The 27860-nt window shown below is 43.1% G+C and overlaps 2 protein-coding genes across 10 annotated transcripts in view; one reads left to right on the top strand and one right to left on the bottom strand.

Moving 5' to 3' along the window:
• The first annotated feature begins 440 nt into the window (after positions 1–440).
• NQO1 (NAD(P)H quinone dehydrogenase 1) lies at positions 441–13975 on the top strand. 2 transcript variants are annotated; one of them, XM_047078680.1, is made up of 6 exons: positions 441–620; positions 8444–8608; positions 8722–8852; positions 11679–11792; positions 12653–12754; positions 13670–13975. In XM_047078680.1, the coding sequence occupies exons 2-6, from the start codon at positions 8500–8502 to the stop codon at positions 13973–13975; spliced, it is 762 nt and encodes a 253-aa protein (XP_046934636.1). In that variant the 5' UTR covers positions 441–620; positions 8444–8499. The 2 variants fall into 2 exon arrangements, with proteins under 2 accessions (XP_046934636.1, XP_046934637.1); XM_047078681.1 differs by lacking the exon at positions 441–620 and having other exon boundaries at positions 8440–8608.
• A 1176-nt stretch (positions 13976–15151) lies between these two features.
• The window catches only part of NFAT5 (nuclear factor of activated T cells 5), a 122069-nt gene continuing 109360 nt past the window's right edge, over positions 15152–27860 (bottom strand). For 7 of the 8 annotated variants that reach the window (XM_047078673.1, XM_047078671.1, XM_047078675.1 and 4 more), the window contains one exon: positions 24897–27634. The gene's annotated coding sequence lies outside the window, so the exon portion shown is untranslated. Of the gene's footprint in view, positions 15359–24896; positions 27635–27860 lie in introns of those variants that run through there. The other variant, XM_047078672.1, reaches the window with a different exon arrangement.

Below are 27860 nucleotides of genomic sequence, written 5' to 3'. Positions count from 1 at the left end.
GAAATGAATTCCCTTTTCCTGGAACACGTCTCCTAAGGTACCTCGGCCCTCCGAATCTAAGTCCAGAGTCACAGTGACTCAGCGAATCCGAGGCTTAAGGACCACACCCAGCACACCCTTCTCTTTGCCCACCCCATTCCGTGCGGAGGCAATTTCCCAGGACTGGGAGAGGCTCGCGGGGCGCGCTGGGACTCCACCGGAAACTTCCCCCTGCTGTCCCCAGGTGCTTCCTGGACAGGGTCCACATGGGCCTGCCTCCCACCCGCACCCAGACCCTTTAACTGCACCCTCCCGTCCCATATCCCACGCGTACCCAGGGCACCCTACTCCAGTCCTCAGACCCCCCCTCCCTTCCCTGAAGAGCAGCAACAGCACGCCCCGCCCTGCGCCTCAGGGGCAAGCAGCCGGCTCCACCCCGGGAGGCAGAACCCCAAGCGGGCAGGCGCGAGTTGCTATAAAGTGGCAGGCGCTCTGCAGGCTGCACGCCCAACCTCCCGAGGTGCAGCCCCAGCCGCTGCTTGACTGCTGTCCCCCACCCCGCAAAGCGAGGATTCGGCGGCGGCCAGGGTCGCCCTGACAACCAGCAGCGCAGCCAATCAGCACAGCCGGAGCCCTGGCTGGTGAGTGCCGCGTCCGGGAGCTGGGTCACCCCCAGGCCTCAGCTGTCTGCAAGGATCCTGGAGGGGCTTAGAGCTCAGTTTTTCTCCTGGATTCAAAACTGAAAAAGCGAGAGCGTTAAGATCTCAGGTTGAGCCCTAATCAGACACCGGGGGAAGGGGAGCTCCTGTTTTCTACCCCATACCCACAAACTTAGGTGGGCATTTAACAGAGACTTGACCTTGGAAGCAGAAAATTTCCTCCAAAACAGGTCAGAAACCGGCCGTTGTCAATGGCCAAATCTGGTCCACTGGCACACCTTGATTGGCCTTATAGAATTTAAAACATTTTGGAATAAGTTGCTGATATTTATAGTAAATATAGGTTATTTTATTTAAAAATGTGAATTCACTGCTTCGGGAGGAAAATTGAAAGATCTGGTGAGGAGTGTGCTGGAACTGGGGAACCTGTACCCTTTAGTTGGATAGAGACCATCCCAGGCTGCCTGACCAGGAGACCTTTTTTTTTTTTTTAAGTTTATTTATTTGTTTTGGAGAGAAAGCATGAGTAGGGGAGGTGGAGGGGAGAGAGAGAGAGAGAGAGAGAGAGAGAGAGAGAGAGAGAGAGAGAGAGAGAATCCCAAGCAGGCTGCAGGCTGTCAGTGCAGAGCCTGACTCCACGCTCGATCCCACCAACCGAGAAATCATGACCTGAGCTGAAACCAGGAGTCAGGAGCTCAAGAGACTGAGCCACCCAGGTGCCCCTGTTCAGGAGACATTTTTGTCTGTGATCCTTGGATGGGGCAGACCCGATCCCTGTATCGGGTCCATTTCAGTGGCAGAAACTCCGCTCCCCTGCAGGGGCAGGGGGCTCTGTTTACCAGAGAGCCTCATTCCGAGATGGGGCAGTGCTAGTGTTTAGAAAGCCATTTTTTCAATTGGGACAGAACTCTACCTTTTTGTCATTTCCTTCCCTGTGAGCCTTGTTCTTTCTGAAGACACACATACACCTAGAGAATCTCCGCCTGCCTCAAGTGAGGGGATGAGACTGCTGTTTGCCGTTGACAACCTACAGTTAGCATCTCTGTGAAAAGGGCTGAGTTGGGGACTGGAAGCCCACCCAGAGTTTCTGGAAGCCTGGAGGAGAAGCATCTGGGAGAGACTGCTGGGTAGCTCACAAGGTTTCCTGCATGCACGATAGAGGCTGTTTCTATCTCATTTTTCTTATGTTTATTCATATTTGAGAGACAGAGAGAGACATAGTGTGAGCAGGGGAGGGCCAGACAGAGAGGGAGGGAGACACAGAGTCCAAAGCAAGCTCCAGGCTCTGAGCTTTCAGCACAGAGCCCGACGCGGGGCTCGAACCCATGAACCAGGAGATCATGACCTGAGCCAAAGTCAGATGCTTAACCTACTGGGCCACCTGGGCACCCCTCTATATCATTCTTCTGCTGGCCTGAGGACACCAGCACAGTATAGGGCAATCTTACGGAATATTCTGTACTTATGTGTAACTTAAAAAAAAGGGGGGGGAGAATGAGAGAAAATGGAATGATTTGGACCTTGTTTAACTAGTATTAACTGTATCCAGCTAAGTCTTGACATTAATGGAAGCATCCAGAGCATTTGTTTGTAACTACTGGGTTCCTCTGACTGGCAGGCATGCATTCCGTGAGGAACCCAGGGAGCCCGGAAGGCAGGAACAAAATGCATGAAACTGACAGGAGGGCTTGCCCTTATTCCACTTGTAACAGGTTTTCCTTGATTGCTTATTCTTCCTGCCAGAATGATCATGTGGGTCATCTATCTTTTACTGTTAAATAGATCTAGATGTGCTTTACATAAAAACAATGTACCACCATCCCTTTCTTTCTCTGCCAGCTTTATCTTTCCCTATGTTCCCCAGAACATTGAGTTCTGTGTTGGTCTTCAATGAAACTGCAGGTTGACCGAGTCCTGTTCAATCTGGAATGTCAGTGAATGCTTGGTTTCAGGTTGGCTTGCGGTTGGAGGCAGAGAATTGTAGGAATGTTAGAGTAACAGAGGACGACAGAGACCAGCTCCCCCGAAACATTTGGGATACTTTGGCCACCAGAATGTATGCTCTACGAAGAAAAAAAGATTTGTGTCTCTTTTGTACACGGATGTATCCTAAATGCCTAGAGCAGTGCCTGGTGGATACAGGTGCTCAGTAACCCTGGTCAGGAGGCTGAGACAAAGAGTTAGGGAGAACATGAGCAGGGCTCATGCTAGGGTGGACGTGCTGGGGGGAACAGAACACAAAAGATGGTGGGGAAGGAGCCAAACTATGGAGACAGCCCAAATGTCCATTGACTGATGAATGGATAAAGAAGATGTGGTGTGTTTGTGTGTGTGTGTGTGTGTGTGTGTGTGTGTATGTATATATATATATATATATATATATATATATATAATCTTGCCACTTGCAATGACATGGATGGACCTAGAATGTATCATGCTAAGCAAAATAAGTCAGAGAAAGACAAATAATATATGTTTTCACTCATATGTAGAATTTAAGAGACAAAGCAGATGAACACATGGGAAGTGGGGGGGAAGAAAAGAGAGAGAAACAAACCCAAGAGACTCTTAAGGATAGAGAAGAAACTGAGAGTTGACAGAGGGAATTGGGCAGGGGGATGGGCTACATGGGTTATGGGTATTAAAATGGGCACTTGTGATGAGCCCTGGGTGTTGTATGTAAGTGATCCATCACTGAATTCTACTCCTGAAATCATATTACACTGTATGTTAACTAACTAGAATTTTAAAAATTAAAAAAAAAAAGAGGGTGGGGAAGGAATGAGGGATTTCAGGACACAGAGAAGTGATGATAAATGGGGAGCACATTTCATAGGGTATGAAATCTTGAAAGCGAACCAGCACAGGGAGAGAGCTGCGTTCACAAAGATATGCTCAGCTGCGTTACCAAGTGGCCTCCATCAGGTCAATTATGTGCATGGCAAGCAGAAATGAATATTAAATTAGGGGTATTGGTAATAAGCTCATTTGGCTTTCAAACCTCTCCTTCAATGGCAGCTCCTTATCAGCCAGCCTGAAGTCAACAGTTTTCCTCTGGAATTTTGTTCCTAGCCTCCCCCCGTCAGGCTAATGCCATTAGTTTTTTGTGCGCACGTCTTACCGCCATTCCTAGGGGGAAATTCTGAGGATGTCAAACGGGTCATGTAGCTAGTTAAGTGGCAGGAAGGGAAAATGAACACTTCAAGTCCAAAAAACCCCAGGTTTGTCCATGAAAGGACCTGGCAACCAGTGACTTGGTATCATGCTGTTTGGAGAGGGAGTCACCCATTTGCCCTTCAACTCTGGCCCAGGAGCGCTTCTGCTCTACTGACTGCCGATCAGTGTTCTGTTGTATATTTAGAACCTTTGACCATTTTTTTCTACTGCGTTGTTTTCAGGAATCTATATATACCAGATACTGAACACCGTTGGTTTTGTTTCTGGCAAATATGTTCTTCTTTGTGTCTCATCTTACATCGTTTTTTTGTTTGTTTGTTTGTTTGTTTTTAAGTTTATTTACTTATTTTGAGAGAGAGAGAGCACAAGCAGGTGAGGGGCAGAGAGGAGAGACAGAATCCCAAGCCGACTCCATGCCATCAGCTTGGAGCCTGACGTGGGACTCGGACTCAGGAACCCTGAGATCATGACCTGAGCCGAAATCAAGAGCCCGACCTTAACCTACTGAGCCACCCAGGCGCCTCTGTTTATTTTTGAAAGCAGCAGGCGTCCTATAGCTTGTAGGTGATGAGCTCCTTAAAAGCAAGGGCTAGATATCCTGATTCAGTCATTTTATGGCAAGTGCCTTTGTATTTTACTACTTCAGAAGTGCCTGTGAATACTGATAAGTAAAAAAAAATTTATCTTTATATCTATATACATAGCTCAGAAGAAGTAAGCCACAAGAATATAAACTCACAAAGCAGTATTCAGTAAACACTGATAGAACTAATGCAAAGGTACGTCACAGAGAAAACGCTTGTCAGAACTTTATATACTCACATCTCTCCCGAGAGTGGTGAGTCCTGGAGTTGATAAAGAGGGGGCAGGGATTTGCTAAGGCAGCCTCAGGAGCTCCTGAACTTTTCCCCAGGCCGTCCAAAGTAGGTAAATCGCTCTCCTAGAACTCGAATCCCTTATCAGACTTCTGTTCCCCGCTTCGGAGTTTGGAGAGTCTGAAACGCCACGAGCGAGAGAGCGAGCGAACGAGGCGAGGCTCCTGGGCAGGCTAGGGCCGAAGCTGCCGCCTGGCCGATTTTAACCCAGAGCAGCTGCTCCCGCTGGAGCTCCGCCCATGGGCACAGATGTTAGGAGTTATGGAGAAATGAGGCAGTGACACCAATTACTAGGAGCGGTGTTGGTGGTAAACTCCATTCCCTGCCCTGCTGCCTGCACATGGTTGCATGGATTTATCTACGATTTATTAACTTTTTTTAGTGATCTCTACACCCAACATGGGGCTTGAACTCACAACCCTGAGATCAAGAGCTCCGTGCTCCTTTGAGCCAGCCAGGTGCCCTTATGTCTACGTATTTTTACATTATTCCAGCTTCACCACTTGCCATGTAAACTTGGGTAACTTGCTTAACTTTTCGGTGCCTCAGTTTCCCCATCTTTTTTAAAAAAATTTTTTTTTTTTTTAACATTTATTTATTTTTTTTGAGACAGAGAGAGACAGAGCATGAACAGGGAAGGGGCAGAGAGAGAGGGAGACACAGAATCTGAAACAGGCTCCAGGCTCTGAGCTGTCAGCACAGAGCCCGACGCGGGGCTCGAACTCACAGACCGTGAGATCATGACCTGAGCTGAAGTCGGACGCTCAACCGACTGAGCCACCCAGGCGCCCCAGTTTCCCCATCTTTAATGTGGGATACTGATTGTATCTAGCTCATGGTGTTGCCATGACAACTGGAAAAGAATGCAAAGCACTCAGAGCAGTGCCTAGCACATAGTAAGCACCCGTTGATGCTGTTATCCAGAGAAAGGCAAATAGTATACGATTTCACTTGTTTGTGAATCTGAAAACCCAAGGAGCAAGCAAACAAAAGACATAGACCCATAAATACAAAAAACAAACTGACTTTGCCAGACGGCAAGGGGGAGTAGGGGGATAGGCAGATGGGTGAAGGGGAGGGGGAGATACGGGTTTCCAGTTATAGAATGAATAAGTCACGAGGACAAAAGGTACAGCACAGGGAATATGGGCGGTGGTCTTGTAGGAGAGTCGTGTGCTATGACAGGTGAGCGCACCGGGGGTGAGCGCGGTGTAAGGTGTAGGCGCGTGGAATCGCTGTGTTGTCCACCTGAAACTCATGCAACGCTGTGTGTCAAGTATACGTCAAGTAAAAGAGAATAAAAAGGGGTGCGTGGCTGGCTCAATTGGAAGAGCCTGTGACTCTTGCTCTCAGGACCGTGAGGTTGAGCCTCACATTGAATATAGAGATTACTTAAAAATAAAGAAATAAAACTTTAAAGAAATAAAACTAAACTAAACTAAAATGCTGTTGTTGCAAGAGGAAAACATTCTGGTTCTAACAACTTTGTAATACAGAGGAGGTCCAAGAAAAAAGCAAATCTCTCCCCTCTGTCTCTATGCCCTTGACATCTCTTACCTAGCTAAGAACACTATCAGTAGTTTCATGTAATTATTCCACATCTTTTTTCCCCCTCATACCTATATGCTGCAAATCTTCGTACACATATATGTAGTTTCTTTGTCTTTTTTTTTTTTTCAAGTAATGTCTACACCCAACGTGGAGCTCGAACTCACGACTCCAAGATCAAGAGTCACATGCTCTACCCACTGAGCCAGAGAGGGGCCCCTCATTCTTTGTATTTTTTTTTTTAATTTTATTTCATTCCTGAGAGACAAAGAGAGAGTGATAGACTGTGAGCGAGGAAGGGACAGAGAGAAAGGGTGACACAATCCAAAGCAGGCTCCAGGCTCTGAGCTGTTAGCACAGAGCCCCATGTGGGGCTTGAACTCAGGAACAGTGAGACCATGACCTGAGCTGAAATCGGATGCTTCCCCGACTGAGCCACCCAGGCACCCCTTCTTTGTCTTTTATAGTAATGGATTCACAGTCGCTTCATTTGATCAGTTAACAATACATCGTGGATAGCTTTCTGGGTAACTCTATACAGTTAACAGCATACTAGTCTGTAATGTGTATGTGCCATAATTTATTCAAATATTCCCCATAAAGAGTCAGTGAATGCCAGTGAAAAGAATGACACAGTCCACGTCCTTGCTCATACATCCTTATGTCCCAACGCTTTTAGTCTGTAGAACAGATTCCCCAAAGTTGGAGAGCTAGGTCAAGATTTATGCGTCCTCAAAATTTAAAGAGATTCGGCCTCATTACTTTCCCCCAGGGTGGAGGCAATTCGTGTTCCCACTGGCAACTGCTAGGTTTCCTGCAATCTTAATAGCCCTCACTGTTGCTTGTCTTAAATTGTTTTGCCAATCTGATGGGTAAATAATGATAAATTGTTTTGCCAATCTGATGGGTAAATAATGATATCTCATTTTAATTTGCTTTTCCTGACAGGCCAGGCAAGGCACCTGCTCATTTGTTTTTTTGTCATCTGCATTTCCTTCTCTGTGAGTAGAGTGCTCATATCCTTGATTTATTTTTCTATTGTGTAGTCTGTCTTTTTTCTGTGTGTAGGCATTCGTTGGGATTTTAACCCTTTGTGGTAAGAGTTGCAGGTATCTGCTCCCCGTTGATTGTCTTTTGACTTTGTTTACGGTGCCTTCTGGTACACACAGATTTTTAATTTTTTTTAAATCATTTTTTTTAAAGTTTATTTATTTTTTGAGACAGAGAGAGACAGAGCATGAACGGGGGAGGGTCAGAGAGAGGGAGACACAGAATCCGAAACAGGCTCCAGGCTCTGAGCTGTCAGCACAGAGCCCGACGCGGGGCTCGAACTCACGGACGGTGAGATCATGACCTGAGCCGAAGTCGGCCACTTAACCGACTGAGCCACCCAGGCGCCCCCAGATTTTTAATTTTTATGTGGCTTTATCTGGCAAGCTTTCCGTTCGTGGTTGCTGAATCTCTAGTCTTTCTTACAAAGTATTCTCCATCTTGAGGTTATACAAATTCTTCCTTTAGATCCATACTCTGCCAGGAATCTATTGCTCTACGAGGTATGTTTGTGGGATAGTGAAAACAACAACACAAATACAACAGACACACTGAAAATTCGAAGTGAATTTTCACAAACTTGTGTGATCAGCACCCAGGAAATAGAACACTGCCACTACCCCCTGATGAGGGGAACCAAGATACTGACGCCTGACACCTAATAGAAGGTGTTAGCAGGGGGGTGCCTGGGTGGCTCAGTCGGTTGGGCGTCCCTTCGGCTCAGCTCACGATCTTGCAGCGTGTGGGTCCAAGCCCCACGTCAGGCTCTGCACTGACAGCTCAGAGCCTGGAGCCTGCTTTGGATTCTGTTTCCCTCTCTCTCTACTGCTCCCCGACTCACACACACACACTCTCTCTCTCTCTCAAAAATAAAATACAAACATAAAAAAAAAGGTGTCAGGAGGATAAGTCCATTTTCATGCAGATGGCCAGTTAAGTATGCCAGCGAAATTAGCCACTGCATTAAAATGCGTCCTTTATTCGTTGGTACTTTTAAGGAGAAAATATGTTTCTGGCTGCCGTGGATGGACTGCATCACCCAATGCCTCGCCGAGTTCACTCCTCTATTATGGATCCCGGCTCGGCCGCCCTGTAGCTAAAGCTTTGCCGCTTGGAAACTGATTTTCTCCATATGCCTTGTGTGTGTCTAAATAGCCAGAAGAGCACTGATCGTCCTGGCCCACGCAGAGAGGACGTCCTTCAACCATGCCATGAAGGAGGCTGCTGTAGAGGCCTTGAAGAGGAAAGGATGGGAGGTCACTGTGTCAGACCTGTATGCCATGAACTTCAATCCCGTCATCTCCAGAAGGGACATCACAGGTAGGATCAGCCTTCCCCCCCTTTAATTAGGTCTCTGCGGCACATCTCGCCTGTGGGTTCTGTGGCTCAGCCTCGGCCCCTCTGACTCCAGCCTGTCATTTTCCTCCGGGCAGGTCCACTGAAGGACCCCGAGAACTTTCAGTATCCTGCCGAGTCTGCTCTAGCTTATAAAGAAGGCCGCCTGAGCCCCGATATTGTGGCGGAACAAAAGAAGCTGGAAGCTGCAGACCTTGTGATTTTTCAGGTGCGATAGGACATCAGAAGGAGTGTCAGGATGCTTGAGTTCTTACTGTCCTAGACTGGTCACCTAATTAGCTATGTGATCTTAGGAAAAGTCATTTACACACTTCAGCGCCTTCTTTATAAAGAAGGGTGATGACTTCAAACGGGGTGGTGTTACACAGATTTGTAGATATTGTGAACCTGGCTGTACTACTCTGAAAATATGTGACTACATGGGGCATGTGAGTAGCTTAACAAAGCCTGACTCTTGGTTTCGGCTCAGGTCACGATCTCACGGTGTGTGGGTTCGAGCCCCCCGTCCGACTCTGTGCTGACAGCTGGGAGCCTGCTTGGGATTCTCTCTCTGCCTCTCTATCTGCCCCCCCACCTCACTCCCCCCCCCCCACCCCCGCTCCCATACACGCTATCTCTTCTCTCTCTCTCAATAAATAAATAAACTTAGACAAAAATATGTGACTACAAAGATGACCAGTGAGCCCTGAGCTTCTCTTCAGTTAGTGATTCCTTGTGGGATCTCTCAAAGTTTGCACTTGACCCCTTCTCTGCGCGAGCGCGCGGAGTGAAGCACGGGGCACGGACCCCTGCGGTCAGAGCCTCCCAGCTGAAGGGGGCGCTGCCCTGCTTCCTGTGTTCCCGCCCCTCTTCTCGTGGAAGCTGTCTCCCCGCCAGGCAGTCCGTACTGTACGAGCTCCTTCTCAATCCTCTTTCCCGAAAATGCCACACTGGACTCAATGACTTTGCTTCTACCGGTTCTAACCAGCCTTTTGATACTGAACACGGACCAGATGTGACCCTAGAAACTGCACGAGGAGGGTGACACCAGCTGCAGCTTTTGCAACTGTTCAATCAGCTGCAAAGAATCCAAACTTTTAGGTCTTCCGTTCCACCCTCAGGCCTATCGCTATCAAAGCCACGCCCCATGAGCCAGTGCCCCGAAGGATGCCTTTTTGGTCAGCGTTTTCCACTGTATCTTTTCCTAGTGCGGCCGTTGCGGCCACTGTGGCAGCTTTCAGTTCTGCTTCTCAGAATCACCGTATTTTAGAATTGGAAAGGACCTTGGTGGTCTTTGAATTTGGCTTCTATCCGATGCATCAGTTTACTATCAGTACAACGGTGCAAGTTGTGTACTGTAAAATAGCAACATACCGAAACACAACGTAGACACTTCAGATTTGTATACTTATAACATTTTACCAACAGATGACAGGGAAAAGTCTTTTTTAATTTTTAATTTTAATTTTTTTTTTTTTTTTTTTTACTTAAAAATGTTTATTTTGAGAGAGAGTGGGTGAGGTGGGGGGAAGGCAGAGACGGAGAAGGAGAGAGAATCCCAAGCAGGGTCTGCACTGTTAGCGCCGGGCCGGATGTGGGGCGGGATGCGGATGTTTGACTGACTGAGCCACCCAGGCGCCCCTGGCAAAGTCATACTATGGGAGTCGGTGTACTTGTATGGTAATCTTTCAGCATAGAAATAAAGCGTCCTGAGGAAGTGATACTTTAATTTATCCCAAGGTACCACTGGGGCTAGCCCCCTGCTCACTTTTCTCATTTCTCCAAGAACAACCAGGGGAAGAATAAACTTTCAATATGCTGCAAGCCAACCAATTCTGTTTTCAGCTCTGACTGTAGAACATTCACAGGGACCAAATCTACGTGCCTAAGCCACCTACACGTTTATCTTAAAAGCCTCAGGTCTGGCCCCTCACAACTGCAGAGTTGTGAGTAATCTGCAGAGTAGAGATTACTCAAGCCCCTGGTTTTACAGATGAGGCCCATCAGACTTAGCAAAACAAAAGACCCACACAGGCTTATGTGACAAAGGTCTTGCATCATGTCTACGGCAGATTCAGGGTGAGAACACGAATCTTGTGCTCCATCTCATGTTCCTTCTGTTCTAAACCCCAGCCCCTTCTGCCCCCTTTCCTGTGGATCAATAACCCGTCAAATATCAGGGAAAGATATCAAGTCCAACAAATTCCTTCTCTGTGCTAAACTTGTCTCATCAGGCCTGTCCCAGGTGTCCCTGTGTTTAAATCCGAAGTCAGGGAGAAGAAGAGGAAATACTGGTATCGTCCTTGTGCTGCTTTTATTAGGAAAAGAGGGCCGACAAGACTCTTCCATGGGAATTCCCTGCTAAGCCGAGCGCACACGGGTCATTTGTTCGCCTGTGTGAGCGCACACTCATATGCAGCTTGTTCTATTTGAAAAAAATTTTTTTAGTGTTTATTTTTGAGACATAGACAGAGCACGAGCGGGGGAGGGGCAGAGAGAGAGGGAGACATAGAATCTGAAGCAGGTTCCAGACTCTGAGCTGTCAGCGCAGAGCCCGACACGGGGCTCAAACCCACAGACCATGAGATCATGCGTGACCTGGGCCGAAGTCGGACGCTTAACCAAGTGAGCCACCCAGGTGCCCCATGTGCAGCTTATTCTAAACGGTAGGATTTCACATCCGTGAACACAAGATACATGTTTCACATTGTTGACAGCACTCCTACAAAATATTGATTTTGTATTTTGCGTCACACACCGTAGCAAACTTTATCTGCATTCCTTGCTATTTAGACTCGGCCGCGAAATGTGATCTTGTAGAAACAAATCATCATTGCACGTGGCTTTCTTCAGACCTACCCGGTACTTGTTTCTTTTAGGCAGAAATAGAGTGTCAAGTTGACTGACCAATATTTTTCTTTAATGTGCTAACTCCTCCGGAAGCAACGACAAGGGCCCCAAGAAGGGTTTGCTCTTCTGTGACGTCAGCCAAGCACCGGAGCCTTCTTCGCTGGCGGTTGTTCCCGCTGTGACCTCTCTGTGCTCTGCCCCACAGTTCCCGCTGCAGTGGTTCGGAGTCCCCGCCATCCTGAAAGGCTGGTTTGAACGAGTGCTCGTAGGGGGGTTCGCGTACACGTATGCTGCCATGTATGACAATGGACCTTTCCGGGTAGGTGGATGGTTCTGTTTCTCTAACAGCTGGATCCGGGCTGCCTTCTGTCCTGAGGCAGAGTTCTGAACACAATTGGTTCCTAAGGTCAGGCTCCTGGGAGAGCTGGATAATAGTGCGTGTAGATATTTAATTTTTTAAAAATATTTATTTTGAGAGAGAGACAAGAGCATGAGCAGGGGAGGGGCAGAGAGAGAGGGAGATACAGTATCCGAAGTGGGCTCCAGGCTCTGAGCTGTGAGCACAGAGCCCGACGTGGGGCTCGAACCCACGAACCACGAGATCACGACCTGAGACCAAGTCGGACACTCAACCCACTGAGCCACCCAGGCGCCTCTGTGTGAAGATATTTAGACAGGACTTTAGGATTTGTTTTAACATACCCCAGGAACACAAGGGGCGGGGAGATTAGACAAAACTAGAACGGCAAGATGCTGAGCGTTGAGGCTGGGTGGTGGAGGCCTCATGAGACTATTTTCTGTATGTATGTAGACACCCAAATACTACACCGGACACATTTTGAGGTCTCCTGGATTACATGCCTGGATACAGGCGGAGTGCCGTGGAGAGACGGACACAACAAATAACTCCACGTAGGCACCAGCAGTCGACACCGGTTTCGTATCAGCCTTCACCTGCTTGGCCACACCCCGGAGTAATGTGGACTCCCGGGCTGGCCCTCGAGTGTCGACTTCTGGAGTCATACTGCGTGGCTCAGAGGAGCCAGTGTGGGAGGCAGGAACAGAAATGGCAGGTGGCTGGACTTGTGTGTCGAAAAGAACACAAGAACAGCCCTGGGGCCGTTTCGTGAACCTCCCGTCACGAAGGAGACGTGGAGCGTGATGACTTTTCCTTCGCAGAATAAGAAGACCGTGCTTTCCATCACCACTGGTGGCAGCGGCTCCATGTACTCTCTGCAGGGTATCCACGGAGACATGAATATCATCCTCTGGCCAATTCAGGTTACTTTGTTTCAGTGAACCTTCCCCGGGGATTAATTAATGGAGCTTTCTGTGGGGTCCAGATTCTCAAGATGGCAGCTGAAAACAGACCCGAGGTGTGAGGACGGAAGCACCGTAATAATTCAGAACTCCAGGGAGCTCCCTTCTAAGCCTTACTAGTCTTCCGGGCCCCTGTACTCAAGAGTAACCTGGGTATGCACGCGTCCAAACTGCTCTGTCTCCTAACCAAAGGCTAGTGCAGGTAACCCCTAGATTTGTATAGCCATGGGCCCCCACTCCAGACAACTGATCGCTGTCTCCAGTCTTCCTGGCCTTCTCCAGGTTGCCGCTATGGCCTCACCACCTATGAGAAAATTTCAGAAATGATTTAGCCCAGCCAGCAAGAGTGGAGTCTGAGGGAGGCTTCTGGGTGGTCGGTCACTGGACTATGAAGATGATCTCTTATACAGAAGAGGGTTGGAGAGAAGAGCAAATGCGGTGGCCACCTAGAACGGCGGAGAATTAACATTAATATTGGAGAATAAATTCTACAGATCACTTATTGAGGCTCATCTAGTTAGAAGGAGAGGCGGAGAAAGGCGCATCCACATACCTTGGCAGGAGTCCTCTGCCAAGAAGCCGAAACTCCCTTATGTGAAAGAAGTTCCGGCTCTTTGGCAGAGGATCCCAGGCTGGCACGGTTTCAAGATTTTGTTCATTTAAACAAGAGCTCAGCTGAATAGGCTAAAATAGGTAACAGCTAGGAAGAGAGCGCTAGAAGGTGAGAGAAAATAGCTATGAATTGATTCTCCGGGGTGCCTCAGGCCCCCACGTCGGAGCGTCTTGTTGGAAAGCCTACATTACTTCTGTTTGTTTGTGGTACAAGCTGTATAGGGTTTGTTCTGTGACTCACCTCTGTTCTCCGTGTATCCCCAGAGCGGCACTCTGCATTTCTGTGGCTTCCAAGTCCTGGAACCTCAGCTGACATACAGCATTGGGCGCACTCCTACGGACGCGCGAATTCAGATCCTGGACGGATGGAAGAAACGCCTGGAAAATATCTGGGATGAGACGCCACTGTATTTTGCTCCAAGTAGCCTCTTTGACTTAAACTTCCAGGCAGGGTTCTTAATGAAAAAGGAAGTGCAGGATGAGCAGAAAAACGAAAAATTTGGCCTCTCTGTGGGCCATCATTTGGGCAAGTCCATCCCGACTGACAACCAGATCAAAGCCAGAAAATGAGACTCACAACACTAGATTCCTTTCAAAAATGTAGCCAAATCTAGGTTTCTTTTTCAGGCTTGCTTGACTGGCTTCAGTTTTTAAGATTTTTGTGTGTTTTTACTTCTTTCCACAGGGAATGAGTAGGAGACAGAATTGACTGTATTCATACATTTTTGGATAGTTTTATTCAATGTAACTGATTCTTCTGATTGCTATCATGGCCAAACCTGATTAGTCTCAAGAGGCCACTGAGGATACAAAGCAGGGAAAGATGGAGAAAGATGCGAGGCAATATTCTTTAAGGTCCTCTACACAACTGAATTCCTCTTTTTAGGGATCCATTTTTAGGGCTAAATCTGGCTGGAGAGTATCCAACTCCTCAATGATACATTTTTCTTTTAATTGCCCTCTCTGTGGTTTATGACAAAAGGGAATTAATTGCTCTGAGAAAGAAATGACTGAATCTGACACAAGGGACTTGTTTAGTAGTTACTAATCTGTGCTTGTTTATGGCACAGGATGATACTGGTTTTGATTACTACGCAGTGACTAATATGCCTAATGTGTGTGTTACTCTTGCTTCGCCTGTTGTTCTTTATACACAGCACACACCGATACCTTCCGATGAAAAGACAGTAAAACTCTCTTCTTTACCTCAATCTTTTAATTTCATGTCTGCAGGAAAATAAACCAACATATCTATACGCCACATCTGCCGCTATGAATGAATTCAAGAAATAGTTGCTCCCAATACTTAACAGCAGCCTTCTACAAACACTACTTTGTTTCTGAGCTACATCACATTCTGGAAGGGTTTCTTCTCTGTCATTGTTGACCTGATGACTTTCCTTTTGGAAGCGTTTGGTTCCACAGTTTTGGGGATAACACTGTAATCCTAGAGTTTCATTAACTTTGAACAATTTTGGCATAATATTCTAACTTCCCTTTGAAATGATTGAAGTGTGACTGACTCACTGGCGGTATAATTCAAGTAGAATATGATGAAAGGCCGCCCTCTGGTGGTGCGTTGAAAGGAAACACGAGGGGTTTTGCAAACCAAGGTTGCCTGGAACTGGGAACAGGTCCTGTACCTGCCAAGGAAACGAGGGCGGCAGGCCGGAGACCCTCCTGTGCCAGATGCTGACAGGCAATTGGGTAATTCCGCCCCCCCCCCCCCGGCCACAATATACTTAATGGCAGATGGCTGGGTGCTTCAGCTTGAAAATATCTTGTTGCCTTCCTGCTCGCTGCAATTTTGTGTAAATTTCTGAAAGTTCCAGATGAAATCAATAAAACCCATTTGTACAAAGATCCAGGCTTATTGGTTTCAGCGAAGCTAGTGATGGAGGTGAGGCATACAGGCAAAGTGGAATCGATGACTTGGGAAGATGGGATCAGAGCCTGCAATAATAAATTAAGGCCAGGAGCCTTGAACGAGAGCTCTCCCAACAGGGCTGCTTCATACTGAACGGTAATGGAACAACATATTGAGATCATCTCAGGGAACCGAAGGGATATTTAAAGAGACCCAGAAAAGAATGTTACAGAAACCAAGAAAAACCTAGAATTCAGTAAACAAATGCCAAAGGGCAGTATTTATTGTGATTTGCCTGATTTGTTGATTTACCCAGTCAAAGGCCCAGATACTCTTCTAGGCACGGGGAACAGAGCAATGAACAAAACCAAGCACCTCATGGAGTTTGCATTCGAGGGAAGAATGACAGAACAGTCATGTCGGGTGGTGATAAATGCTAGGAAGAAAGAGCAGGGTAAGAGAGAGACAGGATATGGGGAGTTTTGTTTTACACTGGCCGATCAAGAAAGACCTCCCCAGTAAGGCTACATTTGAGCAAATACCTGATAAAGCGAGAGAGATGTAGATGCCTGAAGGGAGGCACTCCGGGCAGAAGTGACGTCAGAGTGCAAATCCCTGAGGCAGGAACACGCATAACAGGAAAAGAGAGGACTTTAGTGGCTACAGCAGAGCAGGGGAGAGAGGGCTAGGCCAGAGACACAGCTGGGACTGGAGACGGAGCCTCGTAAGTGCTGTAAGAATATAAAGATAGGAAGTCATGAAGAGTTTTGGGCTGAGATATAGCATAATCTGACTCCTGTTTGGCTGGTAGGTGAGGAGCCAAGCGTAAGGCAATGATGGAAGCATGGAGAATTGTGGCACAATGTGACTAGTCAATAAATGCTTTGGACCAGGGTGACAGCAATAGAGGTGTGGAGAAGTGCATGTATTTATTCATTTTTAAAAGAGATTTTAAGTAGTCTCCAAACCCAACATAGGGCTCGAACTCACAACCCCATGATCAAGAGTTGCATGCTCTACCGACTGAGTCACGTGTCTCAAGAAGTGAATGTATTTACAAGGTTGGATACATACCATTTGCTAAGGTGAGCAAGAATCTGGAAAGCATATTCGGGGAAGAAGCTGGGATCAGGAAGGGTGGAATCAAAATCTGATTTCAGACATTTTATGTTTGAGAGGGATGTCTATTAAGACTGTAATAGAAGGGTGTCTGGGTGGCTTATTTGAGCGGCTGACTCTTGATTTCAGCTCAGGTCATGGTCCCAGGATCATGGGATTGAGCCCCATGTCGGGCTCTGCGCTGCGCATGGAGCCTGCTTGAGATTCTCTCTCTCTGAAATAAATTTTTTAAAAAGACCTGGTGTTAGGGGAGACATTATGGTAGGAGGTACACATCTGGAAATCTTCAACATATAGATATTATATAAAGCAATGTCACAGATGACATTACCTGGGAAATGAATTACGATAGAGAAGAGATCTGGTAATTGACTTCTAGTTCTCTCCAGTGTTAGGTCAGGAAGATGAGAATGAAAAATAAGCAGGAGAGCTGAGTGTGGGGTCCTGAAAGCTAAGTGAAGAGAGTGTTTCAAATACGGAGTGATCAAGTGTGTCCAATACTACTAAGCCAAGTAAGCTAGATCTGAGAATTGACCTTTGCATATAGCCATGTGGAGGCCACTGGTGACTTTGACAAGAGATATTTCAGGAGACTGGTTTGATGAAAGCCTGATTGGAATGGGTTCAAGAGAGAATGGAAGAAGAGGAAGTGGAAACTGTGTGTGTGTGTGTGTGTGTGTGTAGGGTCGGGGGTGTGTGGTCAAAGAAAGTTATTTGATTTTTTAAGAGATAAGGGACATTATAGCACATTTACATGCCAGTAGGAAGGACTCAGAGAGGAAAGGTTTTGATCCTGGAGAAAGGACAATTAAAGGAAGAGGTCTTTGAAAAAGCCAAAGCTTATGGGATCTAGTACACATGGGACAGAAGAGCTAAGTAGTGTCAGGACTAGAAATACTAAAACAACGTACTTACTGTGTACCAGGAACTAAGCAATTTTACATGACTTAATTTACTTAGTTTTTGCAATAGCCCTAAGAGGTTTTGCATTTGTTTCTACTTTATAAATAAGGAGATTGAGAAATGGAGAGGTTAAATGGCATGTGTAGGAACCAGAACTCACTCAGGTGGGCAAACTCAAGAGCTTATGCTTTTATTAATTTATTTTTATTTTAGAGAGAGAGACAGAGAGAGACAGAGAGAGAGAGAGTGAGCACAAGTGGGGGAGAGGGGCAGAGAGAAAGAAAGAATCTTAAGCAGGCTTCACGCTCAGAGTGGAGCCTGATGCGGGGTTCGATCCCACAACCCTGGGATCATGACCTGAGCCAAAAATCAAGAGTCAGATGCTCAACCGACTGAGCCACCCAGGTAACCTGAACCCAGGCTTTTAAAAACTGTATTCTATTGCCTCCATAGAAGCAGGGACGATGGTGCCACGCAATAGAGCACAGGGGTAGCAATCAATACCTCTTCTTGAGAACAAGATCATTAAGTGTTGCGGTCGAGAAACTGTAGCTACTTGTATATTTCCAGAGTCCCTGTTGTGTCCTGAGCAGGGATGAATGATGTTCCAATTCTGTTACAGGCCTGATTACATGGCTGCTGAGAATGTGTTTGCTCCTTACAATATGAGAGAGTAGTACTCTCACCAGCTCGGAGTAAAGCGGGACAACCACCTCCCTTGCTGTGGACACTGTACCTTGAATTATGTAAGCCAGGTTGCAGCCACTTACAGTCCCATCGTCACATCAGTGTTTTGCCCACAAAGGCACTTTTTTGGACCCAAGTATTTTTGACATTTATACTTAATAAATTTCATTTGGTTATCACTCCTTTCCAGTGCTGTTGAAGTCAATAAATGCCAAAAGACAACATTTTTTTTTTTTTAAAGCAGGTTTCACACCCAGTGGAGTCCAATGAGGGGCTTGAACTCATGACTGTGAAATCAAGATCTAAGCTGAGATCAAGAGTTGGATGCTTAAGACTGAGCCACTGAGGCACCCCCCAGAAGACAACTTTTAAATACATATAGAACAATGGTAGCATTGTTAAGAAATATATAGCCTCCTAAAATGACAACTCATGTATGTGTATACATTTGGGTATGTTAAAAATTCAGTCACCTTCACAGAATCAACAGGCAAAGTCTATATGTGATGAGAAGATATAAGCATACTGTTGAAAGCAGGGCTTCTTAAGCTTCAGTTATTTATAGATCAAATTCATGATATCCATGTTCCATCTGTATTAGTATTTAATATTTGTCTTTAATGTCACTTACATTTCCCTGCAGTCTAGTAGGTGGATATATGTTTTTCTAACACGCAAAGACATATATGTCTACTCATGTAACATTTTGAATACCACTAGTGATATGTTATATATACATTTTGGTAAACACCAACTGATATATGTGGAAATAACAGACGAAAGAACAAAAAGAGAATGCCTCTGGGTGTGGGACTGAGGCTGAGGGCTGGGGAGATCTGGTTTTCAGCAAAAGCACCTTTATGCTACATGATTTGCTACCACACTAGATGCTACGACACTGCCTGGCAAAACAGGAGGCACAAAGTAATTGCTCCAAATCCAACTATATTTCATACCTTTTCCTTTTTTTTTTTTTTTTTAATTTTTTTTTTCAACGTTTATTTATTTTTGGGACAGAGAGAGACAGAGCATGAACGGGGGAGGGGCAGAGAGAGAGGGAGACACAGAATCGGAAACAGGCTCCAGGCTCTGAGCCATCAGCCCAGAGCCTGACGCGGGGCTCGAACTCACGGACCGCGAGATCGTGACCTGGCTGAAGTCGGACGCTTAACTGACTGCGCCACCCAGGCGCCCCTCATACCTTTTCTTAATGATTTTATAATTTCAGCCATAGGCTCATGCTGCTCAACACTGACATTCACGGGTATGAATTCATTCACAAAGTCTGAGGAAAAAACGACAGCTACTCACCGCAAAATGAAAACTTTCAATGTTTTATTTCTGACTGCAGCTGTTTACAGAAATATAGTTGCGAGTATACAAATGTTCCAATAGAAGCAAAATATCTTTTTAATATTTAACAAGTTATCACAGATAGCTAAAAACATAGATGCAAATGAAATTCCCCCAGAGAACAAACTGAAAATATCTGGTGTCAGTGCTCTGAAATCTCAACTATGAAAGCCATATACACAAAAATGTAATCCTTATTTCATTGCAGGACAATGGAAGAAGGCAGTTCAGTGGTTGATCAGTGTGCTCAAGCAAATAAAATTAAATTAAAAAAATTTAATGGCAGAATGGTAGCTAAACCACTTGAGAATGGGTTAATGAAATATGTGCAATATGTTAAATTAAAAGACTAATAAAAGAAGTGAATAAAACTCAGTAAAATTGTCCAAAAAGAGTAGCAACTACTTGGAGCTTATCAATTAGAAGGAAACAAGGCAAGCAGATACATTCATTAGCTCAAAAGAAATTAACTCAATGTCACTGGAATCAGTTTGTAGCTACCAAAGTCATAAACCCTTCAGTGCAGGACAGTTCTTCATTGGACTCATTAGTTTGATTCCAAAGCCACCCTCAAACATCTGAGATGGTGTGTGTGTATGTTTATGTGTGTGCGTGTTGTCCTGAGGTTCATTAGGTAAAATAATAAGCAAACTCTATAAACTATTTCACACCAAATTTCTTCTGGGGAAGAAAAAGAACAGGGATAATATGGCTAAAAATGGGGCTTCTAAAAGAGACACTACAAGTTGGAGTCAAATAGAACCATGATAGAATTCTTTGGGCACAGGAATACATATATGCAATCAACTGGGGAAGAGGGGAAAGGGAACACAAAAGGAGGAATGTACCTAGAGCATCTCCCCACAGTTTGCCTAAGTGTTGCCAGCACCAAGGTTTGTAGAGTAAGCCACTTACACTTCCACTGCTAGTGTTAAGCAAAGACAGCAGTGGTGATTTTTATAAAGTGAATATACAATTATTTTTAATTTGAGTGTGCATTTTTTTCTTCCATGAGTTAATTAATTGGTGATTTGTAAACAGTGGAAGGAAGATTACAGCAATTATGGAGGTACTAAATTACACACGAAATTAAAATGAACAAATAAATCTACTTATCTTGTTAGTTTATATTTACCATGAGGCATATAATTGGGAAGGGAGAAATGCCCAGATTAATAATGCACTGTCTTGTCCAATATTTATTTTAGTAAATAATGCGTGTCTGAAGCGTAAGTTCCAAGGATAGCTATATCTCTACTGCATCAGTTCTCATACAAACCAAGCTACTTTTAAATAAGTTTTATTGATTTAAAAAAGAAATTAAATAAGGTGCTATGTTGACCTGGCCAGCCATCTTATTTAATATCTCAGATACAAATATAAATACAAGGAATGATGTTCCGAGAGTTGGTCTAGCCAGACCAAAATTGTGGTCTGCTGGTAAAGTAAGAGGCAATGAAAAGAAAGCTTGTGTTATCACTGCCCACAAGGTACCCATTTTATGGATAAACAGGAGACTGTAGCACCCGTCAATTGTTTTAGCTACTTAAATGTCATAACAATTAAAAGAAATATAGAAGATTGCACCTATATATTTAAATCAGTCATTTAATGTAAACTTTTTAGTAAATGGTAGGAAAATGCCAAACTAAGTTAACTGAATTATCAATAACTAGACTAAGTGTATATGTATATAGAATATACTATATTTCTATAGGCAGTACTAAGAATAACTTATCATTGCCAATAAATGATTACGGATAACCAGGTTAAGCTGAATTTACATAAAGAACAATATATAACTATTTGTATGAGCAGGGGGAAAAACCTTTCTAGATCTTACTGTATACCATTTACACCAGTGGTTTTCACGCTTGAGCATACATCAGAATTACCTGGAGGGCTTGTTAAAACACAGATTGCTAGGCCCCATTCCAAAGTTTCTGATTCAGTATGTCTATGACAGGGCTCCAGAATGTGCATTTCTACCTAGTTCCCAAGTGATACTGATGCTGGCTGGTGGGCTGAGGACCATATTTTGAAAACCACTGGTTACACTCTATATGTAAAAAACTATACACTACAATGTTCTCACAGACAAAACACAAAATACTGGAAGAGGGCTGATTTTAATTAAGTCTCAAACATATACATTAGCAAGCTGAACATTAATATTTCTAAAATGGTTTGCTGAAGTGTAATCATTTCTCCACATAGTCAATCACATTTCAAAGTCTTAAGTCCTACGATACAGTCATTTTAGAAAATATTCACAGAACACTTACACCAAGCTGACTATCCAAAATAAAAAGGGATACAAATAGTTAAGATGTATTCATTAAGAAGGAATCATCACTATACAGCATTCTTGACTTCTTTGGAATGATTAAAGTGCATAATATCATTAGGGTATTAAGAATATTGCATAAAAGCCTGCAGTTTTCAGTGCCACTAAGTCAGAGAAATACCCAGGGGGGAAAGAAGCTCTATCCCAAAGCTACCGCTGTGATGCCCTCTCTTTCAGCACCACCACTGCAGCCAGGAGCCAGGACAGAGGCAAAATAACAAAACCAGAGGGACAGTCAATCCAACTGTATCTTGTTGAAAGGAATTATTACCTTTGTTCTAGAGGGATTCCAATATAACTTCTTCATTTTCTTTGACACTATTCTTCATAGAGATTACAAAGGTTCTGATAGGCAAGAAGTGCACTACGACGAATTCCATGGCGTTGTCTAGTTAGAAAAATGGACTTTACCAGGTTTTATCTAAATTTTGTGTCAGTGATTTATTTTTATCTAAGTAAGATGAGAGAAGATGTTTTTTTTTTAAAATTTTTTTTTTTCAACGTTTATTTATTTTTGGGACAGAGAGAGACAGAGCATGAACGGGGGAGGGGCAGAGAGAGAGGGAGACACAGAATCGGAAACAGGCTCCAGGCTCTGAGCCATCAGCCCAGAGCCCGACGCGGGGCTCGAACTCACGGAGCGCGAGATCGTGACCTGGCTGAAGTCGGACGCTTAACCGACTGCGCCACCCAGGCGCCCCGAGAGAAGATGTTTTAAATACTTCCTTCCTGAAATTTAACTACAAACATTTGTGTGCATGGAGTCTCACAGACAGTAAAATTTTCATTGGCATTCAGATAAGACCTATCATTAGTTGGTCGAGATGAAGTCAAATTTAGATAATTTATACAAAGCCTCAACACTGTAACTCTAATGTTTATTTTATTTTTCAGAGACAGAGTGCGAGCAGGGGAGGGACAGAGAGAGAGAGAGGGAGTCACAGAATCCGAAGCAGGCTTCAGGCTCTGAGCTGTCAGCACAGAGCCCGATGGAGGGCTTGGATCTTATGAACTGTGAGATCATGACCTGAGCCACAGTTGGCGCTTAAGCGACTGGGCCACCCAGGCGCCCCTAATTCTATAATCTATTATTTACCCTCCCCCAAAGGAACAATTCTAGCAATGTATCTCTCTGTTACTCTTATGCCAAAGGGAGAGACTTATGAAGCTGTTTTCTCTGGTGTTAGAAAATGGAGAAAAGAATGCTAAATGAAATAATTGAAAGATGGGGCCTACTGAAATAATTTATTTGTTTTTGGCAATAGTGAAAAATGAAATTACAAGAAAGGGGCACTATTATGGTAGAAAGGCACTTTTCCATATGCATTTAGTCTAGATATAAAATATTAATTAAAAATTTTTTTCTGAGAGAGATAGTGGAGTAAAAATAGAATTTTATTAATGAATGAGGCTAGAATGGCATGAAAATAAATGGGAATTAAAGAATTAATTAGAGTACTGAGGCAATTCACAAATGATACTATAGGAATTACTCTGATATTTACTGCATTGTGAACATTATGTCCACGATTTAGCTCTAGTGACACAAATAAGCGGAGGAGAAAACCTCTTTTTAATATGGATATACCTAACTTAGTAGGGAATGTGCTCTGAGTTTTTTTCCTAATAGAGCTGCTGAACTATACAGTCTTTGTCTTCATGGAGTCCCTCCAAATAAGTAAGGTGTGCAGACAGAACATGGCTGTACAGGTTAGGGATGAAGCCTGTGGTCATAACTTTTTTGTCAAAAAAGTTTTTTGAAACTTTTTGAAACTAAAGCTAACAGACCTCATCAAGTTTTCAATTAATTAGAAAAAAAATTAATAAATCTTAGAACAGAAATTTTCATCAGAATGATGAATAATTCTCAAATTACTCCTAGTGAGTATTTATAAGTCACGTTTAATGTGAGACTTTGATTATTAAAGCATTTAATTCTGGTCTTTAATTTTTGATCTGTCTAAACAGATTTCACTCTTCTAAAACAAGTGTCCAAAACAGTTTAGATGGCCAAAAAGAATTATTACTTTAGTTCTAGGGGGACTCAGATAGAACTTTTTTCTCATTTGCTTTGACATTATTTTTCCTAGGCAGATTAACTGAAGTTCTGATGGGTAAGAAATGCACTATAATGAAATTCTCAACTACAGCATAGACAAAATTACCACAAAAAGAAAGGAAGAAAGGGGGGGGTCCCTCATTAATTCTGCTTTTTATAATAAATAAAGCCCTTTAAAAACCTGTTCCAGAGAGTCTGGCAAAAACTGATTTGCATTGGCTGCTCTAATTACAAAGGTAACATGATAAAGCTCTGAGGCAAATATGATTTCTAGTTGTCTTCTCCCCTGTTGGTGTGGATATATCATGGAATGACAATAAGGAATAACACACACATACACACACACACAGAAAGATAAGCTCCAAGCATTAAGGTGATTTGCTAAAAGCAAGAGCAACTGAATATAACAATATAAAGGACTAAAAAAAGTTCAGAGTTTATTTAGGTCCTTCTGCCATAAATAAATTTAATAAATTGTTGCTTCCAAGGCCTTTGCTGGCTCATGGAGTCTCTCTCATAGATCGCTATTATTTGTAACATTAATCTGGAAATTGTATTATTAGCACACGTATCAACCACTGACCACTGAGCTAACTCTTCAGTAAGAAGACAAATGTCTTTTGTAACCAAATAGTCAGAATGCTGTACTTAACAGTGACCTTTAGGGGTAGGGAACATTTAACGATGTTAAAAAAAATATCCATCATTATTGAATAAGAATGTGGTAGCATAGCACAGCCCTTGTATAAATAACCACAAAATTTATGAAAATAAAATTTGGGTTTTCTGCCTCCATCCAATCAAGCCACTACAGTTCAGGTGTATGTTCTGTTCTAAACTTAGATACTATAAAACAGAAAATTGGTCCCTGGTAACTTGGCATTGGCGATCAGCATTTTACGATGATAAGCCTCTTGCGAAACAACAGAACAGAAGTCAGCACACAAGCCAGTCTTCTTGCCACCACTTCATCCACAGAGCAGTGCTAAGAAACATTCTAGTTGAAACTTGGTGAGCAAATAGACTTCCTGAGTCTCCTGTGTAATCTCTTAGAAAAAAAGTCAGAAAACTCAGAAATAAACTTACAGTATTTTATTTCTACTTCTTATTTTTATACCTGCTGGGTAAGCTCTTTATACCTCTTTATACCTCTGCAGTTAGAGTTTTACATGTTAAAACTGAAGCACTGGATTGTGTGGCTGGTCCTTCTCATAACCTGAACTATATTGGGTAATTTTCCCTGATGCGGTGGGGAGAGATGATCTATTGAGGAAAATGCTTTTGGTTCAGAGAATCTATAAAGTAGCTCTGGATATTACAAGATGGGGAAAACGTTATTAAAATTACAAACATGGTTTGTGGTTTTTTTTAGTGTTATTATAAATAAAAGGCATAGAATACAGAAAGCCAATTAATAATAACAATAACAACAATAAAATATTAAATATATAGTGAGCAAAGACTGAATGGCTCATTCTCATGAAACACCATCTGACACAATTGCCTGATGGGTTTCCTTACTCTAACATTTTGCTGAGTGAAAGATCCAGCAAACACACAGTAAGCTGCCTTTAGCCCACTAATAACATCAAGGAACTGCCTGATGGAATGGCCACAGATGAACAGGTCATTTGTTTCAAAAGATACTTAAATACTCAATAAAGACATAACAAACCCCCCCTCACTGTTATCAGACGCCACGTTGTGGTAGAACATCAGACAAACTCACAAATTTACCACAAAAATGTGTGGCAAAAAAAGAATAGTTTATATATATGTATATATATAAATTTCTATATTTATGCCAATGTACTCACTCAGTACAAATAGCAAAATAGTATACCATTTCCTAAATACAAAATATAGCTTTCCAAAAAAATGAAACACACATTAGATATAAACCATCCAAAACTTGAACGATTGAAAACTGTATTCAAAAGTAAATGACCCAGAGTAGGTCTCTTTCTGAAAAGTTCCCTTCATATCGGCAAGAAGCCTGTACTACTGAAAACGTAATTCAATGCCTCTCAATCAGAGAGAGAAAGAAAGAAAGGGTCAGGGTGGAGGGAAGAATATATAAGAACAAAGAGAAAAAACAAATTAGGAGAAGAGCACATTCAAAGAACTAAGGAGGACCACAAAAAGGGGGAAAAAATCTGGCTGTATAAACAAAACCAACACCACAATTCCACAAAGTTCAACTAAATGTATAGGATAGAAAACAAATTAAAAAAAAAAAACACAACAGAAAAGTAGCCTTCAACAAATAATTAACAGGCTATTTTTTTTGTACACTTAATAAAAATAAATGAAACAGACATGAATACCAAAACATCTTATCTACATATAGAAGCCACACACAATTTGGCCTTAAACTGTATAAACAGCTTTCTACATGCCAAAAGGAAAACGAGACGTAAGCACGTGCCCAAACGACAGGTTGTCGTGAGAAGCAGGCATCCCATGGGTGGCAAGAACACCCAAAACTGTGTAACTAATGCTACAACTGCAACTGCAAATTCTGGAGTGTGTAATTTTGCTCTCTAGAGACGTAACACAAGTTAATTCTTCATTTTAAGTCAATGATATGACCCTGTAAAGCCTAAGGCTTGTGGGAACCATCAGATAAGTGACCACTTCAAACTGTAAAGCACTGAGGTGACAAGTGAATTACACTCACTGCAGTTTAGGGAGAAGTGATGTTTCAAGAAATTTTAGTTTGCTTTTTTTTTTTTTTTTAAATTAAAATGTACACTGTTTCCTATTAGAGGGAACAATTTGAAGACTTCAGGACAGCACCGTTCATGGGGAAAAAATGCATTGTTTCTTGTTTCTCAGGAATCAGCTCCCCTCACTCCTAAAAGAGTGGCCCCCCACCCTGCCTGTGCTGCAGGAGTTGCTGGGTTACCCCAGACCAAAGCGGCCTTTCCCTTTAAGTTGCTACAGGGTCACAAAGCTCGTAGTATATTAGTAATTGTCTAAAATAAAGTGAAGAAGAGGGGGAGAATAATAAAAATGAACATAAAAAGGGAACACCGGTCCAAGACGGGGATAAGAAGAAAACAGACTGAAGTTGCTCTGTCAGTTTTAACTGCTATAGGAGGATATCAGAACACAATTTACCATGTATTAACCCCTTCATTTTTTTGATAGAGCAAGATAATTATTCTTCTCTGCACAGGTATGGCTAAAACCCTTAACAGAAACACAGAGAATGAACAACTCTCTGGAAAATAAAATCAATAGCATTTCAGCTGTTCCTAGATTGTGTGTTGTCTGCCTTTGTAATAAAGAGGCCTCTTATCTGTGTAGAGCTCTTACTACAGTTAACTTGTCAGAATGTTACCCCTTCAGTTTCTCCATAAAAACTGAAAAAAGATTCCTTCATTTTGGCCAATAGCTGTGCTTTTTATATTGGAAAACCACAGCCTTACTTTTAGTTACTATTTGAACTTTCCTTTTTCAAAAGCCATTACTTGACTAAAACAATGCAGGTAAGAAAATATGAATGAAGAACAAAAGTAAACATGACAATATGAACTATTTTCTAATAGCAATAATAACTGAGCAGTCCAGCTTTTGAATTTGAACTATACTTTCAAAGAAATAGCGCCTAGGAAAATAGCAACAATTAATTCTGTCAGCTGGAAACTCAAATAGATTCTCAGTCATCACTGTTATTAGGAATATAAAATATTAAGATGTTAACAACGGTGGCTAATCACTGCAACAGGCAGCACAGGTGTGCTTTTTTGCAGTAAGAGTAAAATCTATCCATTTACTCAATCACAGTTTTTCATACTTTGTTTTGTTTTTAAAGTAACAGTTCAAAAATCCTCATGGAATCACATGATCTCAGGACATCTTGGAATCAGAATTTTCTTCATGGAATTTCTAAAAAAGAAGAAGAAGTTGAATATAACTCACTAAGGAGGGAACAAGATTATAAACTTCCTGTTACCCTGAAAGATTCCAAAGTATATTACAATACTATAAATGATACTGCATCATATTTATACTTCCACACACTTTCCTGACTCAGTATTTATTTCTTGAGGAAGGGAGAAATAAGACTTAATTATATCCAATCAATAGTACATTGATCAGGTGTTCTGTCATT

Source organism: Lynx rufus, unplaced genomic scaffold, assembly GCF_022079265.1.
Source record: "Lynx rufus isolate CCGP_SWC_20201006 ecotype Redwood Valley unplaced genomic scaffold, mLynRuf1.p SCAF_16, whole genome shotgun sequence".
NCBI classification, from domain to species: Eukaryota; Metazoa; Chordata; class Mammalia; order Carnivora; family Felidae; genus Lynx; species Lynx rufus.
The sequence above is the reverse complement of the archived record's forward strand: the minus strand, read 5'-3'. Positions and strand labels throughout refer to the sequence as shown.

Coding starts and splice junctions, on each gene's coding strand:
- NQO1 (XM_047078680.1), top strand. CDS start 8,500: ATGAAGGAGGCTGCTGTAGAGGCCTTGAAGAGGAAAGGATGGGAGGTC. Junction 8,609..8,721: donor CTCCAGAAGGGACATCACAG/GTAGGATCAGCC, acceptor TCCTCCGGGCAG/GTCCACTGAAGGACCCCGAG. Junction 8,853..11,678: donor CAGACCTTGTGATTTTTCAG/GTGCGATAGGAC, acceptor TCTGCCCCACAG/TTCCCGCTGCAGTGGTTCGG.